Here is a 17588-nt window from a genome sequence, read left to right as displayed (position 1 = left end):
TAAACGTTGAAAAAAAAAAAATTAAAAAAAAAAAAAAATTAACTCAAAATGAGAAGAGAGAAAAAAAGGGACAAGAAATTTACTTGAAAAAATAAATAATAGCTGACAATTGCCATAATCTGGGAAAGGGAATGGACATTAAGAACAAGGAAACACAGAGAGCTCCCAACAAAATTAACAAAGGAGGTCTGCACCAAGACACATAATAATTAAAATAGCACAAAGTGGTGGGCGTCTGGGTGGATCAGTCGGTTAAGCGTCCGACTTCAGCTCAGGTGATGATCTCATGGTTTGTGAGTTCAAGCCCTGCATTGGACTCTGGGCTGACCCCCAGAGCCTGGAGCCTGCTTTGGATTCTGTCTCCTTCTCTCTCTGCCCCTCCCCACTTGTGCTCTGTCTCTCTCTGTCTCTCAAAAACAAATAAATGTAAAATAAATAAATTAATTAATTAATTAATTAATTAAAAAGTTTAAAATGGCACAAAGTGGTGATAAATGGAGAACTGTAAAAGCAGCAAGAGGAAAGAAAACAGTTACGTACAAGGAAACCCCCCCTAAGGCTATCAACTGATTTTTCAGCAGGAACATTGCAGGCCAGAAAGGAATGACATGATATATTTAAAGGGCTGAAAGAAAAAAACCTGAAACCAAGAATACTCTACCTGGCAAGATTATCATCAGAATAAAAGCAGAGATAATGAATTTCCCAACAAACAAAAGTCAAAGTTCATTACCACTAAACCAGCCTTACAAGAAACATTAAAGGGAATTCTTTTTTTGTTTTTAATGTTTATTTATTCTTGAGAGAGAGACAGAGTGCAAGCAGGGGAGCAGCAGACAGAAGGGGACACAGAATCTGAAGCAAGCTCCAGGCTCTGAGCTGTTAGCACAGAGCCTGACGCAGAGCCTGCCAAACCGCAAAATCATGACCTGAGCTGAAGTCAGACACTTAACCAACTGAGCCACCCAGGCGCCCTGTAAAGGAAATTCTTGAGTGTAAAGAAAGAGCCATCTTCAGAATTAAGAAAATGAAGAAAAGAAAAAATTTTACAGGTAAATACAAACATATGATAACAGTAGTAGATTAATCACTTATTAAATCAGTATGGAGGTTAAAGCACAAAAACAATAAAATCAATTACATCTGTAAAAATCAGTCAAGGAATTGACAAGATAAAAAGATGCACAGGATGAGATCATATACATAAAACATAGGGAATAAAAACGCTTTTAGAATGGGTTAAAACTTGTGACCATCAATAAAGACTGATATACGCATATATGAACCTCATGATGATCACAAATCAAACACCTATGATACACAAAAAATACAGAGAAAGGAGTCCAGGCATAACCTAAAGAAAGTCATCAAACTACAAAAAATAAAAGAGCAAGAGAAGGAGAAAGGAACAGAGAGGAACTACAAAAACAACCATAAAACAAGTAACAAAATAGCAATAAGTACATACCTATCAATAATTACTTTAAATGTAAATGGACTAAATGTTCCAATTAAAAGACATAGGGTGACAGAATGAATAAAACAGTAAGACCAATCAACATGCTGCCTACAAGAGACTCACTTCAGAACTAAAGATACATGCAGATTGAAGATAAAGGAATAGAAAAACATTTCCATACAAATGGAAGCAAAAACAAAGCTGGAGTAACAGTACTAATTTCAGACAAATTAGACTTTAAAACAAATAACGTGTATGGAAACCAATTTGACAATAAATTTCATATATTGAAAAAAAATAAAATAAAACAAATAACGTAGCAAAAGACAAAGTAGGACACTGCACAATGATAAAGGGAACAATCCAAGAAGACATAACAATTGTAAATATTTCTGTACCCAACATGAAAGCACCTAAATATACAAAGCAACTATTAACATATAAGGGAAGAAATTGACAGTAATGTAATAACTGTGGGGGAGTTTAACAGCTACTTACATCAATGGATAGATCTTCCAGACAGACAATCAACAAGAAAACAGTGGCTATGAATGACACATCAAACCAGATGGACCTAACGTATATTCAGAACACTCCATCCAAAAACAGTAGAAAACACATTCTTTTCAAGTACACAATGGAACATTCTACAGAATAGATCACATTTTAGGTCACAAAACAAGTCTGAATAAAGTCAAAAAGACTGTAATCATATCATGCCTCTTTACAAACCACAACATCATGAAACTAGAAATCAATCACAAGTGAAAATCTGGAAAGAACACAAATAGATGGAAGTTAAAAAACATGCTATTAAACAATGAATGGGTCAACCAAGAAATCAAAGAGGAAATAAAAAATACATAGAGACAAATTAGAATAAAAACGCAACAGTTGAAAATCTTTGGGATACAGCAAAAGCTGTTCTAAGAGAGAAGATTATAGCAATACAGGCCTACATCAAGAAGCAAGAAAAATCTGAAATAAACCACCCAACCTTACACCTAAAGGAGCTAACAAACAAAAAAGTAAAGACCAAGGTCAGTAGAAGGACAGAATAAAGATTAAAGCAGAAATAAATTAGAGACTAAAATAATTAAGAGCTCAACAAAACAAGGTGATAAAAGATAAAATTGATAAACCTTTAGCTAGACTCAATCAACAACAAAAAAGAGGGAAATCAAATATATATCAGAAATGAAGAAGTAGAAACAAGAACCAAGACCTCAGAAATAAAAGGGTTATAAGGGAATACTATGGAAAAAAGTATACACCAACAAAATGGACAACCTAGAAGAAATGGATAAATTCCTAGAAACATATAACTTTCCAACACTGAATCAAGAAGAAATAAAAAATTTCAACAGACTGAAAACTGGCAACAAAATTAAAAAAAAAAAAAACAAGCAAAACATTCCCAACAAATAAAAGTCCAGGCCGAGATGGCTTCAGAGGTGAATTCTACCAAACATTTAAGGAACAGTTAATACTTACTCTTCTCAAACCACTCCAGAAAAAGAAGAGGAAGGAAAACCTCCAAATTCCTTCTATGAGTCCAACATTACCCTGATACCAAAACCAGATAAAGACACCAAAAAAAAAAAAAAAAAAAGAGGAACTACAGCAAACATCTGTCATGAACACAGATGAAAAAATCCTCAACAAAATACTAGCAAACCAAATCCAACAATACATGCAAAAATCATGCACCATTCTCAAGTGAGATTTATTCCCGGGATGCAAGGGTAGTTCAATATTCACAAATCAATCAATGTGATACACACATTATCAAGAGAAAGAATAAAAACCATATGATCATCACAATAGTTGCAGAAAAAGCATCTGACTAAGTACAACATCCATTGGTGATAAAAACCCTCAACAAAACAGGTTTAGAGAGAATGTACCTCAACATAAGAAAGGCCATATATGAAAAAACCACAGCTAACATCATACTGAGTGGTGAAAAACTGAGAGCTTGTCCCCTAATACTAGGAACAAGACAAGTATGTCCACTCTTAACACTTTTATTCAATATAGTAGTGGAAGTCCCAGCCATGGCAATCAAAAAAAGAAATAAAAGGCATCCAAATTGGTAAGGAAGAAGTAAAACTGTCACACTATTTGCAGAGGATGATATTAGATATAAAAAACCCTAAAGACTCCACCCCAAAACTACCAGAACTAATGTGAATTTAGTAAAAGCCTCAGGATGCAAATTTAATATATAGAAATCTGTTGCATTTCTATACACTAATCATGAAGTAGCAGAAAGAAATTAAGAAAACAATCCCATCTGTAGTTGCACCAAAAAGTATAAAATACCTAGGAATAAACTTAACTAAAGAGAAAGACCTGTACTCTGAAAACTATAAAACACTGATGAAAGTCACTGAAGATGACACAAATGAATGGAAAGACATTTCATGCTCATGGATTGGAAGAATAAATATTGTTAAAATGTCCATACTACCCAAAGCAATCAACTGATTTAATGCAATCCCTATCAAAATACCAACAACAGGGGCACCTCAGTGACTCAGTAGGTTAAGCAGCTGCCTTCAGCTCAGGTCATGATCTCGCGGTTCATGGGTTTGAGCCCTACATTGGGCTCTCTGCTGTCTGTGTGGAGCCCGCTTTGAATCCTCTGTCTCCCTTTCTCTCTGCCCCTCCCCAACTTGTTCTCTGTCTCTCTCTCTTTCAAAAATAAATAAATAAAAATTTATTTAAAAAACATTTTTCATAGAACTAGAACAAACAATCCTAAAATTTTCAAGGAACCACAAAAGACCCCAAAAAGTCAATCTTGAGAAAAAAAAAAAAAAAAAAAAAGGTGGAGGTATCATAATTCCTGATTTCAAAATACACTACAAAACTATAGTAATCAAAACAGTACTAGCACAAAATCAGACACAAAGACCAGTGGAACAGAATAGAGAGCCCAGAAATAAACCCATGTTTATATGGTTTAAGCTAGGAAAAGGGAGGCAAGAATATACAATGAGAAAAAAAGTCTTTTCAACAATTGGTGCTGGGAAAACTGGATAGCTACAGGCAAAGGAATGAAACTGGACCACTTTCTTACACTATGTACAAAAATAAAAAATAAACTCAAAATGTATTAAAAACCTAAATGTGAGACCTGAAACCATAAAACTCCTACAAGAAAACACAGGCAATAATCTGACATCAGCCTTAGCAATATTTTTCTAGATATGTCTCTTCAGGCAAGGGAAACAAAAGCAAAAATAAACTTTTGGGACTACACCAAAATACAAAGCTTTTGCACTGTGAAGGAAACCATCAACAAACAGAAACCTACTGAATGAGAGAAGATATTTGCAAATAATATATTTGGTAAGAGGTAATATTCAAAATCTACAAAGAACTTTTATAACTCAACACCAAAAAAAAACCCACAAATAATCCAATTAAAAAATGGGCAGAAGACTCAAATAGATAGTTTTCTAAAAAAGAAGATATACAGATGGCCAACAGACACATGAAAAGATGCTCAAAATCACTAATCATTAGAGAAATGCAAATCAAAACCACATTAAGATATCACTTCACACCTGGTCAGAATGGCCAGAATCAAAAAGCCAAGAAATAAGTGTTGGCAAGGATGCAGAGAAAAGGAAACCCTCATGCACTGTGGCTCGGAATGCAAACTGGTGCAGTCACTGTGGAAAACTGTATGCTATTGCCTCAAAAAATTAAAAATAAAAATACTATGCATATGTAGATTTATACACATATATACATACACACAATAGAGTATTGCTCAGCCATAAAAAAAGAATGAGATCTTACCATTTGCAAGACGTAGATAGTATTATGCTAAGTGAAATAAGTCAAAGACAAATACCATATGAGGAGAAGTGGGAGATACAGGTGGAATGAATATTTCACAGGGATGAGAGGTATAGCATAGGGAACACAGTGAACAGTACTGTAATAGCACTGTATAGTGACAAATGAAAGATAACATTTGTGGTGAACTTAGCAGAACACATAACTTGTCAAATCACTATGTTGTACACTTAACACTAATGTAACATGGTGTGTAAAAACACACACACACTGCTTTGTAAAGGAAAAGGCACAACAAATGCTGAGGTAATAAAAAAAAAGAAGAAGAAGAAATGGGCAAGATTTATCTGACAAAAACTTTAAAACACTCCTGAATTATAAAAAACCTGCCTACAACAAATGAAAAACCATCCCTTTCCTCTTAGAACAACTCAACATGATAAAGATGTCAGGTCTCCATAATTCATAAGTTTAATAAAATCTCAATAAAGACACCAAAAGCTTTTTTAATGGACCTAAATGAGTTAATTTCAAAGTCTGTGTGAAAAAAATAGGCAGTTCACATGGAAGTAATAGCCAGGAGAACACTGAAAATGAAAAGTTAAAAGTCAAAGGAGGACTTAGCCCTATCCAACATTAAAGTATACTATACAGTTTCTATACTTAGCAGTGTGGTACCAGTGCATAAATGAACAAGCAGGCTGCTGGAATATGCATAAAGTCAAAGAAAAAAAAAAGACCTAAGTAGTAATGAAATTTACTACATCAATAAAAGGGGTATCACAAATCACTGGGGCAAAGATGGACTTTTTAATAAATGGTGATGTGACAACAGCCAACTGAAAAAAGAAAACAATAGATCCTGGGGATGCAAGCTGGTGCAGCCACTCTGGAAAACAGTATGGAGGTTCCTCAAAAAACTAAAAATAGAACTACCCTACGACCCAGCAATGGCACTACTGGGCATTTATCCAAGGGATACAGGTGTACTGTTTCAAAGGGACACATGCACTGCCATGTTTATAGCAGCTCTATCAACAATAGCCAAAGTATATGGAAAGAGCCCAAATGTCTATCAATGGATGAGTGGATAAAGAAGATGTGGTGTATGTATACAATGGAGTACTACTCGGCAATCAAAAAAATGAAATGTTGTCATTTGCAACTACATGGATGGAACTGGAGGGTATTATGCTAAGTGAAATTAGTCAGAGAAAGACAAAAATCATATGATTTCATTCATATGAGGAGTTTAAGAGAAAAAACAGGTGAACATAAGGGAAGAGAAACAAAAATAATATAAGAACAGGGAAGGGGACAAAACATAAGAGACTCATAAATATGGAGAACAAACTGAGGGTTATGGGAGGGGTTGTGGGAGGGGGAATGGGCTAAATGGGTAAGGGGCACTAAGGAATCTACTCCTGAAATCATTGTTGCACTATATGCAAACTAATTTGGATGTAAATTAAAAAAATAATAATAAAACAAATTAAAATTAAAATAAATAAATAAAAACAATAGATCCATACCTCATATCATTGACAAGAACAAATCCAAATATATAAAAGACATAAATGTAAAAAATGAAATAAACAAGACAAATCAGTGAACTCCTATCTGGGTATAAGGAATGAATTTCTCTATATTCTGAATGTAAGGAAAGATGCATTGAGAGAAGAGTAATAAATCTGACCACATAAAAACGCTTCTGCATGGCCAAGAAGTAGCATGAACAAAATCAAAAGACAACTGAAAGACTAAGAGAAAATATTTGCCATATGTATTACAGCTAAAGGGTTGATTATCTAGTAACTCTTTAAAATTAAAGGAAAAAAATATCAAAAACCCAAAAGACATGAAAAGAAAATTTGCACACAAAAAAGACAGAAAAATGGCCCTCAAACATAAAAAAAGACGTTCAACACTTATGATAAAGAAATGAAAACCACGGGGCGCCTGGGTGGCGCAGTCGGTTAAGCGTCCGACTTCAGCCAGGTCACGATCTCGCGGTCTGTGAGTTCGAGCCCCGCGTCAGGCTCTGGGCTGATGGCTCAGAGCCTGGAGCCTGTTTCCGATTCTGTGTCTCCCTCTCTCTCTGCCCCTCCCCCATTCATGCTCTGTCTCTCTCTGTCCCGAAAATAAATAAACGTTGAAAAAAAAAAAAATTAAAAAAAAAAAAAAAAATGAAAACCAAAACTACATTACAATACCATTTTTCATTTATCACACTGGCAAATATTTAAATATGCCAACATATTCTATTGATGAGGCTGTTGGGAAACAGGACTCTTACATACTACTGACAGTTTTATTTATTTATTTTATGAGAGAGAGAGCGAGCGAGCGAGCTCGGGGCGGGGGGGGGGGGGGGGGGGGAAGGACAGAGAGAGACAGAGAAACCCAAGCAGCCTTCTCAGTGTCAGCCCAGAGCCCAACGCGTGGCTTAAACCCATGAACTACCCACAAACCGCAAGATTATGACCTGAGCCAAAATCAGACACTTGACTGAGCCAGCCAGGCACCCCAGGATTTTAGCAATTTCTATCAAAACTACAAACTTATTTATCTTTTCATCTGGCAATCCTATTTGTAGGAGTTTCCCCTAAAAATATACCTCCAACAATATAAAAATTTTCATGTACAAGGTTGTCTATGGTAGCTTTTTAGTAACTGCAAAATATAGGAAGTATCCTTAATGTCCATATGTAGAAGATAGGCTAAACAAATTATGATAGAGCCACACAATGAGCAACTAAGCAGCCATGAAAAAATGAGTAAGATTACTATTAAGTGACATGGAGTGCTTTCCAAGATATACTAGTAAACAAAAAGACCAAAGTACAAAAGAATATCTCTAGTATACCATGGATATACTACCACTTAGTTTAAAAACAAACAGAGAAGTGGTGCCTGGATAGCTCAGTCAGTTAAGCACCCAACTCTTGGTTTCAGTTCAGGTCATGATTCAAGGGTCGTGGAATTGAGCCCGGCATTGGGCTCCACACCAACCATGGAACCTGCTTAAGATTCTCTCTTCCTCTCCCTCTGCCCCTTCCCTGTCTCAGGCATGCGACTTACACACATGCACACACACTCTCTTGGTCTCTCTCTTTAAAAAAAAAAAAAAGTAAAACCTAAAATACAAATAGAATTAGTTACCTATGGAGTGGTTAGAAACAAGATACAAGGGAGAAAGGGGAGTGGCATTTCTCTGCATATGCCTTTTTAGTATAGTACTGTCTGTTAGAACCATATTAATATTTCACATACTAAAAGAAAGGGAGAGACAAATTTTTAAATTTAGCGGGATAAAAAAACTTGAAATATAAACAAAAACAAACAAATCTACCTCTTTGAAGAAACTAACCATAATGAAGTGGGGAAGAGAACTATATACCCCCACAGTAAAGATAAAAAGTAGCATAAAAAATATTAACCCTAGTTTGTAAGTTTGTTTTTTTACAGTGGTATGTATCAGCAATTCTAAAAGTACTTTCTGCGTATTCTGGAATGAGGAAATAAATAAACATACAGTGAATAACAGGAGCAGATCCCTCACTGTCGCAAAAGGAAGTGAAATATGTCACAACTTGAATATTTTGAGAACATAAAAATTATATCAAAAAGCTGGGGTGCCTGGGTAGCTCAGTCAGTTAAGCGTCTGACTTCGGCTCAGGTCATGATCTCAGTTTGTGAGTTTGAGCCCCACATAGGGCTTGCTGCTGTCAGTGCAGAACTTGCTTCAAATCCTCTGCCCACACCCCCACTCTCACATACTTTTTCTCTCAAAAATAAACAAACATTAGAAACAATTATATTAAAAAGCATAATCACCTAATTACTCTGTAACTCATCCATGGAAACCACAACAAACTTCACATATTTGACTTCCCCCTGCCATCCCTCAGAACATGCTTCATCTTTCAATTACTTTTTACATGTGTAACAAGTTTTCTGGAAGTATCTGACTTACCATGACTGAAATCACTCATTTCTATTAAAAAGCACAGAGATCATTAACAACACACCTTTGCTTTAGAATCGTATTTTTTTCTTTGAAAAACTGACTACTTTCATCTTTTCTGTTTAAAATACAGCCTTGATTACCCATGCTGTTCAAGGAATGAGTTGTTCAATTTTCTTGTTAAACCAAGATTAAACTCCTTTAGTTCAAATATTTTGAAAAATTCTTAAAATATATTCTTAAAATAGTATGTGTATAGGACATAGAAAATGTACTTTCTCAAAATTTAAGACTTTTCAGTGACTCCAGATTATTTAGTTATTATAGTTAAATGCCAAAGTGTCAATCCAAGAGGCTGAAAAGTTGTTCTGAATAAACCTCTGCACTTGTTTTCTGATATACAAAATAAAGGTATTACGATGCATGATACCCTGATTGAGTTACAAAACTCAAATTACTAAATGCATATGTGCTAGATAGTTTGTGGTTGACTAGACATCACTGCTATTGTTTTTAAAGTCTTCCTTGCATTGCAAAGGAAATTAACATTTCCAGACCCCCCTTTGGAGATAGGTGTAGGTAGATAATTGGGCAGAAAAACACCTTCCAGGTGAATGGTTTCTTGAGAGCCACCCACTTTGGTGCTGCCAACTGAGAGAGTGATTAAAATTTCCAGTGACTTCTGAGCAAACAACCAGCTGCCATGCTTCAAGCTAAAATAATCAGTGACAGTTCTCCTAATTCCCTGAATCCTTCCAAAGGTTACAAAAGTTTCTTATGTTAAAACCCTAATGCTTAAAATCAAACTCTAAATGACTGATGCACGTGAAAATATATGGAAGTATATGTGAAAATATAAACTAAAAAAGACCATAAAAAACATGAATTATTATTTTTGTTCCCAATGATGGGAAATTTCAATTGAAGCTGTTTTCTGGTAATCAGACTCTTTTTAGACAAATCAATACATCCAAAAAAACAGCTTTCCTTCTCCAAATCAATAAAACAATAAAACTTTTTCTTGCTACAAAACCCAGGTCTCTACCTAACTTCATTTCCCCATTTAATCATTCATTCAAATCAAGACATGTTTACCAAGCAAGGCATTTTGCTAGGTAATAAGAGGGTGCCACTGCAAGAGTTTACAATATGTGAGAATAACAAAAACATAATATTCAAAATAGAATTGTTACAAATCAGGAACCACAGGTGATGGTGGGTCAAGAAAGGAGGGATTAAATTTAACTTGGGAGTGAAAAGGTTAAAAAATCAAAAAAGGACTGAGAAATAATTAAAGGTTAAATAGAACCAAGCATTAAAGGATAGAAAGATTTCTCAAAATAAAGATATGCAAGAAAGCCGAAGAGCATACTCAAAGAAACAAAGCTAGCAACTCAGGGACATGTATGAAAAAAAAAGGTATGTAACACAAGGTGGCTTATCCATAGAGTAAAACAGAGGAGAAGAGGCTGAGGGCAAATAACACAAGGCCAGAAAGCTAAATATTTGAACTTTACTGCTATTAACCAACTTCAGATTCATACAACTTACAAAATTTCATGCCTAGATAACAAAACCAGGCTGTTAATATATCCCTAAAACTAGAGCCTAATAGTAGTATGAAGAACTAAGCAGAGAAAAGAAAATGATCTGCCTAAATGCTGTTTTTATCCTAACATTCTTCTGCTCAAAAACCTTCAATAATTTCTGAATGCCTATTTTTATCAAGTCTGTCAATACCATAGTCCCCATCCTACTTAACCAAATTTTCTACCATTGCCCAAATGTACAACTGCCTCCAGACAGGCTATTCTCTGTATTATTGGCCCTTGAGCACAGCCAGAAAACACAGGTGGAATATTAGACTGTGTATTAATGTATTAGTCTAGCTGTGTATTAGTCTGTTCCAACTGCTATAACAAACTAATGTCCAGCAGACTGGACAGCTTAAACAACAGAAATTTATTTCTCACAGTTCTGGAGGCTATTATAATTCTAAAATGAAGATGCCAGCTAATTTGGTTACTGGTAAGGGCTGTCTTCCTGGCTTATAAATATCGACCCTTTCACTGTGTCTTCACGTGGCCTTTCCTCTGAGTGCATACTCAGAGAGGAGAAAAAGATCTGTCTCTTCCTCTTCTTTTAAGGCCATGTGAAGATACATGTATCCCTACAGGATTAAGCTCTACCCTATGACCTCATTTAACCTTAATTACCTCCATAAAGACCCTTTCTTCAAATATAGCTATGTTGAGGGTTAGGGCATCAATATACGAATTTACGGGAGACACAAACTCATTCTATAACACACTGAGGCAAGATCTTGAAAAATTCTAGCTTCTTCTCTTACATTCTTCAAAAATGTCCTCCATCGTGTGAAAAAGCCCTGTCCTGCCTACTAGAGAATGAGAAGCCAGTGAGGATGAGTGACCCCAGGTGAAATTAGCAGAACTGTCAGCTGAGCTCAGTCAAAATCATAAAATCATGAGAACATAAATGATTGTTGCTTTAGATCACTAAATTTGGAAACAGTCTGTTACAAATAGCTTTGTAACAGCGATAAATATCTACTACAGCATACCTTCTTGTTCTGCTTTTTGACCTAGATCTCTGAACTCTATAGGATTTCCCTCGACCCCTTGAACGACTTCGACTTCGTTTTCTTCGAGAGCCATACGAAGAGCTACTGCTTGATCGATGCCTGCGTCTGAAATAAAATATAATCAAGTGTCATTGCTATAAAAAAATTTTTACAGGCATTAGACAGAAATCTTCTAGATTCTAAAGAATCATCTCATTTTTACTACTTCTCACTCTTTCCTAGAAGCAAATAGAGATAAAATGTTATTCCTCTTTAACAGTCAGATGACTGATGCATAGTGTAGTGATTGGATCCAGCTACTAATTAACACGTTAGGGGTCCTCAGCAGTATACAATCCTTCCAAATATTATCAGACGATATTTCATGAGAACTACACCAGTTTATATCTACATGTCTACAAAGAACAGACAAAGGACAGACACTAGACCCATGGGTTGGGCCTGGCAAAAAGGAAAACCTTTGGGAGAATGAGGGGTTGGGCCAAATGGGTGAAAGGGAAAGGGAGATACAGGCTTCCAGTCATGAAACGAGTAAGGCACAGGAATAAAAAGCAGAGCATAAGGAATACAGTCAATGATATTACAATACCAATGTAATGGAACAGAGGGTAGCTATACTTGTGGTGAACACAGAATAATGCATAAACCTATCAAGTCACAAAATTGTACACCTGAAACTAATGTAGCATACTCAAAAATAAAAACGAAAAAAAATTTTTAAAAACTTTTGGGTTGGCACTTAACCCTCATAAATACATAACTTCTAAAAGAAAAAATGTTTTACCCAAAAAAAATTGAAAGTTTTTTTGAACCAAAAAACATATGAATACTAAAGAATGCTACTCTCATTACTCAATAAGTAAAAATTATAAAAATTACCTTCTATCATATGAATGAGAGCGAGGCTGAAGATCTCTGGACCAAGATCTTGACTTTGACCTTGATTTCCTTCCACCTTTCTTTCGGCTGTATGTTCTACTATCTGAAGAACTACTTGAAGATGACCGTCTACGGTGTTTCTTTTTTCTCTTACTTCTGCTTTCTTCTTCAGTATCTGAAGACCGGCGTCCCATTTCTGTAAGTGTAAATTCAAAGAAAATTTTTTCTAGCATAATGGCACAATGGATGAAATTTAACATAATAATATTTGTAGAACTTTGTAAAAATTTAAAAAGTCATGGGGCGCCTGGGTGGCGCAGTCAGTTAAGCGTCTGACTTCAGCCAGGTCACGATCTCGCGGTCCGTGAGTTCGAGCCCCGCGTCAGGCTCTGGGCTGATGGCTCAGAGCCTGGAGCCTGTTTCCGATTCTGTGTCTCCCTCTCTCTCTGCCCCTCCCCCGTTCATGCTCTGTCTCTCTCTGTCCCAAAAATAAATAAACGTTGAAAAAAAAATTAAAAAAAAAAAAATAAAAAGTCTTAAAGTAAAATTTTAAATGTACCTGGCACTTTGACAAGACATGAGAAGTAGCTCTAGTATAGTCTTCAAGAATTATCAATTGTTTTTACAATTTATGAACAATTTAAATTTGTCCATAATTTTTTCAAAACTCTCTCTAAAGGGGCGCCTGGGTGGCGCAGTCGGTTAAGCGTCCGACTTCAGCCAGGTCACGATCTCGCGGTCCGTGAGTTCGAGCCCCGTGTCGGGCTCTGGGCTGATGGCTCGGAGCCTGGAGCCTGTTTCCGATTCTGTGTCTCCCTCTCTCTCTGCCCCTCCCCCGTTCATGCTCTGTCTCTCTCTGTCCCAAAAATAAATAAACGTTCAAAAAAAAAAATTAAAAAAAAAAAAAACAAAACTCTCTCTAAAGAGTCAATTCTAAGAACGGGATACGAATATAAATTATTATAAATTTTCTTATATTTTAAGTTGCACTTAGCATCACTTATACACTATCTGAGTTAGGGATCAACCATTAATCCTTGCACATTCCCTAAAGATAAAAAATATTTTACTACCTTTTATAGTTACATTTTTCTAACTAAAAATACTAAATTTTTAAATAGATAAAACCTCATTAGTTATCAACAAAGTACAAACTGAAACAATGCAAAGTACTAACGTTGATGAGGTTATTGTTAAGTCAGTCAACTCTGCATACTGCTAATTCCTATATAAAGTGATGGTATAAATCCTTCTAGAATGCAATTAAGCAGTAAAAAAAAAAAAAAAGAGTCATTAAAATGTTGATTTTTTTTGACAAAGCAATCCTACTTCTAAGAATATATCTGCAAAGTTTTTCTTAAAAGGAAGATATATTCATGAAGATATTCATTATAGCATTATTAAAACCATATCTCCAGAGACTATACCTTAATAAAATATGTACATATGAGTAAGAGCAAAAATGAAAATTGATAATATTTAAGTGATGAAACTGGTTAATTGTTTTTATTTTACACTATTTTCTATATGGCTATAGTAATGTTTGTATATTTAGTAAGCAAAAGAGAAAAAAATACAGAAATACAACTTTTTTATTCTTAAGAATTAACTTAGGGGCGCCTGGGTGGCTTGGTTGGTTAAACGTCCGACTTCGGGACTTTGGCTCAGGTCATGATCTCACGGCCCGTGAGTTCGAGCCCTGCGTCGGGCTCTGTGCTGACCGCTCAGAGCCTGCAGCCTGTTTCAGATTCTGTGTCTCCCTCTGTCTCTGCCCCTCCCCTGTTCATGCTCTGTCTCTCTCTGTCTCAAAAATAAATAAACGTTGGAAAAAAAAATAATTTAAAAACAAAATAAAATAAAAAAAGAATTAACTTAGTTGAGGGGCGCGTGGGTGGCTCAGTCGGTTGGGCATTCGACTTCTGGCCCAGATCACGATCCTGCACTTTGCGGGTTCAAGCTCCACATCGGGCTCTGTGCTCACAGCTCAGAGCCTGGAGCCTGCTTCAGATTCTGTGTCTCCCTCTCTCTCTGCCCCTCCCTTGCTTGCACTCTCTCTGTCTCCCAAAAATAAATAAATATTTTTTAAAAATTAAAAAATAAAAAAACAATTAACTTAGTTGAGGGGCACCTGGGTGGCTCAGTCAGTTAAGGTTCCGACTTTGGCTCAGATCATGATCTCACAGTTCGTGAGTTCGAGCCCCACGTCGGGCTCTGTGCTGTCAGCTCAGTGCCTGGAGCCTGCTTCAGATTCTGTGTCTCCCTTTCTCTCTGCCTCTCCCCGACTCACACTCTGTCTCTGTCTCTCAAAAATTAATAAATGTTAAAAAAATTAAAGAATTAACTTAGTTGATAAGAAGCTTCCTGTCTTAAAGTCAGCCTTTAGTCTCACAATCTCATTTATTTTACTAAAATAGTTATTAGCTATCTTTCAGTGTCACATAAAAACAAGATCCATCCTATGTGATGGTTAAGATAAACAGTTAATGGAGCAGATAAATAAATCTCATAATTCCCTTTAATATTTATTCAAAATAAGTTAATAACATTACTATGAACAAAGCACTGTGTTAAATTACAGCTTTGTTTTCAGAATGGTCAGGAAAGCCATCCCCTCCCTGACTCTAACACAATACCACCTGAAAGTTGAAAATCACAATACCACTTGAAAATCTCTGTCAGGACTAATTCAAAACATCAAGCTATTTACCTAGGGCCAGAATTAGACTTTAAATATAGTTCTGAACCTCCAAGTTGTTCATAGTTCTAGTATTTTACAGTAAAAATATTGGGAAGACTTGGTTTTGAAAGTTTCAGTAAATCACTTGTAAATCAAAGCCAGTTTCCTCACTGAAAAATGAAATTGCACTGGCTAACGATCATGACCCTTTCCAGCTTCCAAATACTATAATTATGAAGTATACATATATAGACCGTATAAATGTACATATATACACACTTAAATATCCACATATATATATCCATTATATATAACATGTAACCACGTCTGTGTGTGTATGTGTATTTTCACTAAAGAATGTTACATAATTGCATGATAACAATCACCTAAGTCTTCCTATTTCCTGTTTTTTTCTTTCTTGTTTTCATCTTTAGACAGTTAATGACGTTTCTTTGCCCACAAATAACCATTTAAATTAAGATGAGTTTTTATGATAATCTTATCTGGTTAAAAAAATACTAAAATGAGCGTGAAAGGATAAAGAAGTACAAATTCACAAGGATAAAGAGACTAGAAGAGAAAACAACAGGAACAGTAGACAAGATATGTCAATAAATTTTTAGCAAATGAAAACCAGATGGAGAATTTAGAGCTAAGAAAGTTGAATACCAAGCAACTGCAGAGAATTCCAACAAGAGAAAGGCCAATTCACGTAGCAAAAATCAGAAAGGGTCAAGAATTTGAGACACCAGATACCAGAGCAGGCACAATGGGTCATGAGACTAAAATACAGAGAATTAGTTGAAAATGTAAAAGAAGTAATCTCCCAGGTCCTCCCCCATCCAAACCAGATAAGTAACTACTCCTCTCCAGTCCCAGCAGGAAAGATGGTTTATTTTAGGAAAATGATGAAACAATGAAGCACCAGGTCCAGGGTAAAAGAGGGCAGAAAGATGCTAAACTTAAAGATGCCAAAGTTAAAGGAAAATGAAGGTTTATAATCTAATGGTAAATACTGCAGCACTCTGTGTACTTGGATCCAAGAATTCTGGCAGAAGATTCTTTAAATTTTTTTTTTTTTTCGACGTTTATTTATTTTTGGGACAGAGAGAGACAGAGCATGAACGGGCGAGGGGCAGAGAGAGAGGGAGACACAGAATCGGAAACAGGCTCCAGGCTCTGAGCCATCAGCCCAGAGCCCGACGCGGGGCTCGAACTCACGGACCGTGAGATCGTGACCTGGTTGAAGTCAGACGCTTAACCGACTGCGCCACCCAGGTGCCCCATGGCAGAAGATTCTTTACAAAAACTGATAGGTAGCCAAAAAAAGGTAAATAAATATTTGAAGGTCCTCTGAAAAAAAAAAAAAGGCCAGGCCCATACCCAATGACCCTTTAACCAAACCCACCAGTTAACAAGTCCAAACCTTAAACGATAAACTTTTCTCTGTAACCTTTTTTGTTGTTAACCTTTTAGTGATTATACAACAAAAGATAACCAATCACATGATGAAAGCCTTCATCATAAGAGACAGAACCAAAACAAAAAGAAAAAAAAGCAACTTTTAGTAAACAGGGAACATGCAGAAAAAATCAGTTAATATCCTCAGAAACATGAGAAAATGATCCCGCAAACAAGAATAGGAGGAACATCCAAAGAACAGGAAAGCTTGAAATTCAAACAAATGATAATTTGTAATAAAAAATACAATAGTGTAGGGGCTCCTGGGTGGCTCAGTTGGTTGAGCGTCAGACTCTTGATTTCCGCTCAGGTCATAATCCCAGGGTCATGGGATGGATCCCAGCATAGGGCTGGAGCCTACGTAAGATTCTCTTTCTCTCTCCCCCTTTGCCCCTCTCCCCTGCTCATGTGCACACATGCTCGCACTCTGTGTCCAAAATAAAAACAACAACAACAAAAACAAATCAATAGGGTTAGAAGATAAGGTCAAAAGACTTGAAGAAAGTAGAAAAAGAAAAAATAGGAGGTGGGTGCCTGGCTGGCTCAGTCTGCAGGGCATGTGACTAGATCTCAGGGTTTTAAGTTTGAGTCCCACACTGGATGTAGAAATTACTTAAAAATAAATTATTAAAGGGGCGCCTGGGTGGCCCAGTCGGTTGAGTGTCCAACTTCGGTTCAGGTCATGATCTCGCAGTTCGTGGGTTCAAGCCCCACGTCGGGCTCTGTGTGG

General features: G+C 36.2%; 1 protein-coding gene across 1 annotated transcript in view; it reads right to left on the bottom strand.

Annotated features, from left to right (window-relative positions):
- The window catches only part of RSRC1 (arginine and serine rich coiled-coil 1), a 422099-nt gene that overhangs the window by 398065 nt on the left and 6446 nt on the right, over positions 1 to 17588 (bottom strand). The window contains exons 2-3 of the mRNA XM_086674595.1: positions 12721 to 12916; positions 11821 to 11946 (exon numbers count right to left, since the gene is read on the bottom strand). Of these exons, the coding sequence (XP_086530721.1) occupies positions 11821 to 11946; positions 12721 to 12916 (322 nt within the window). The remainder of the gene's footprint in view (positions 1 to 11820; positions 11947 to 12720; positions 12917 to 17588) is intronic.

Source organism: Puma concolor, chromosome C2, assembly GCF_028749965.1.
Source record: "Puma concolor isolate L17-30 chromosome C2, mPumCon1.1.hap2, whole genome shotgun sequence".
NCBI classification, from domain to species: Eukaryota; Metazoa; Chordata; class Mammalia; order Carnivora; family Felidae; genus Puma; species Puma concolor.
Note: the sequence above shows the minus strand (reverse complement) of the source record. Positions and strands in the feature narration are given on the sequence as shown.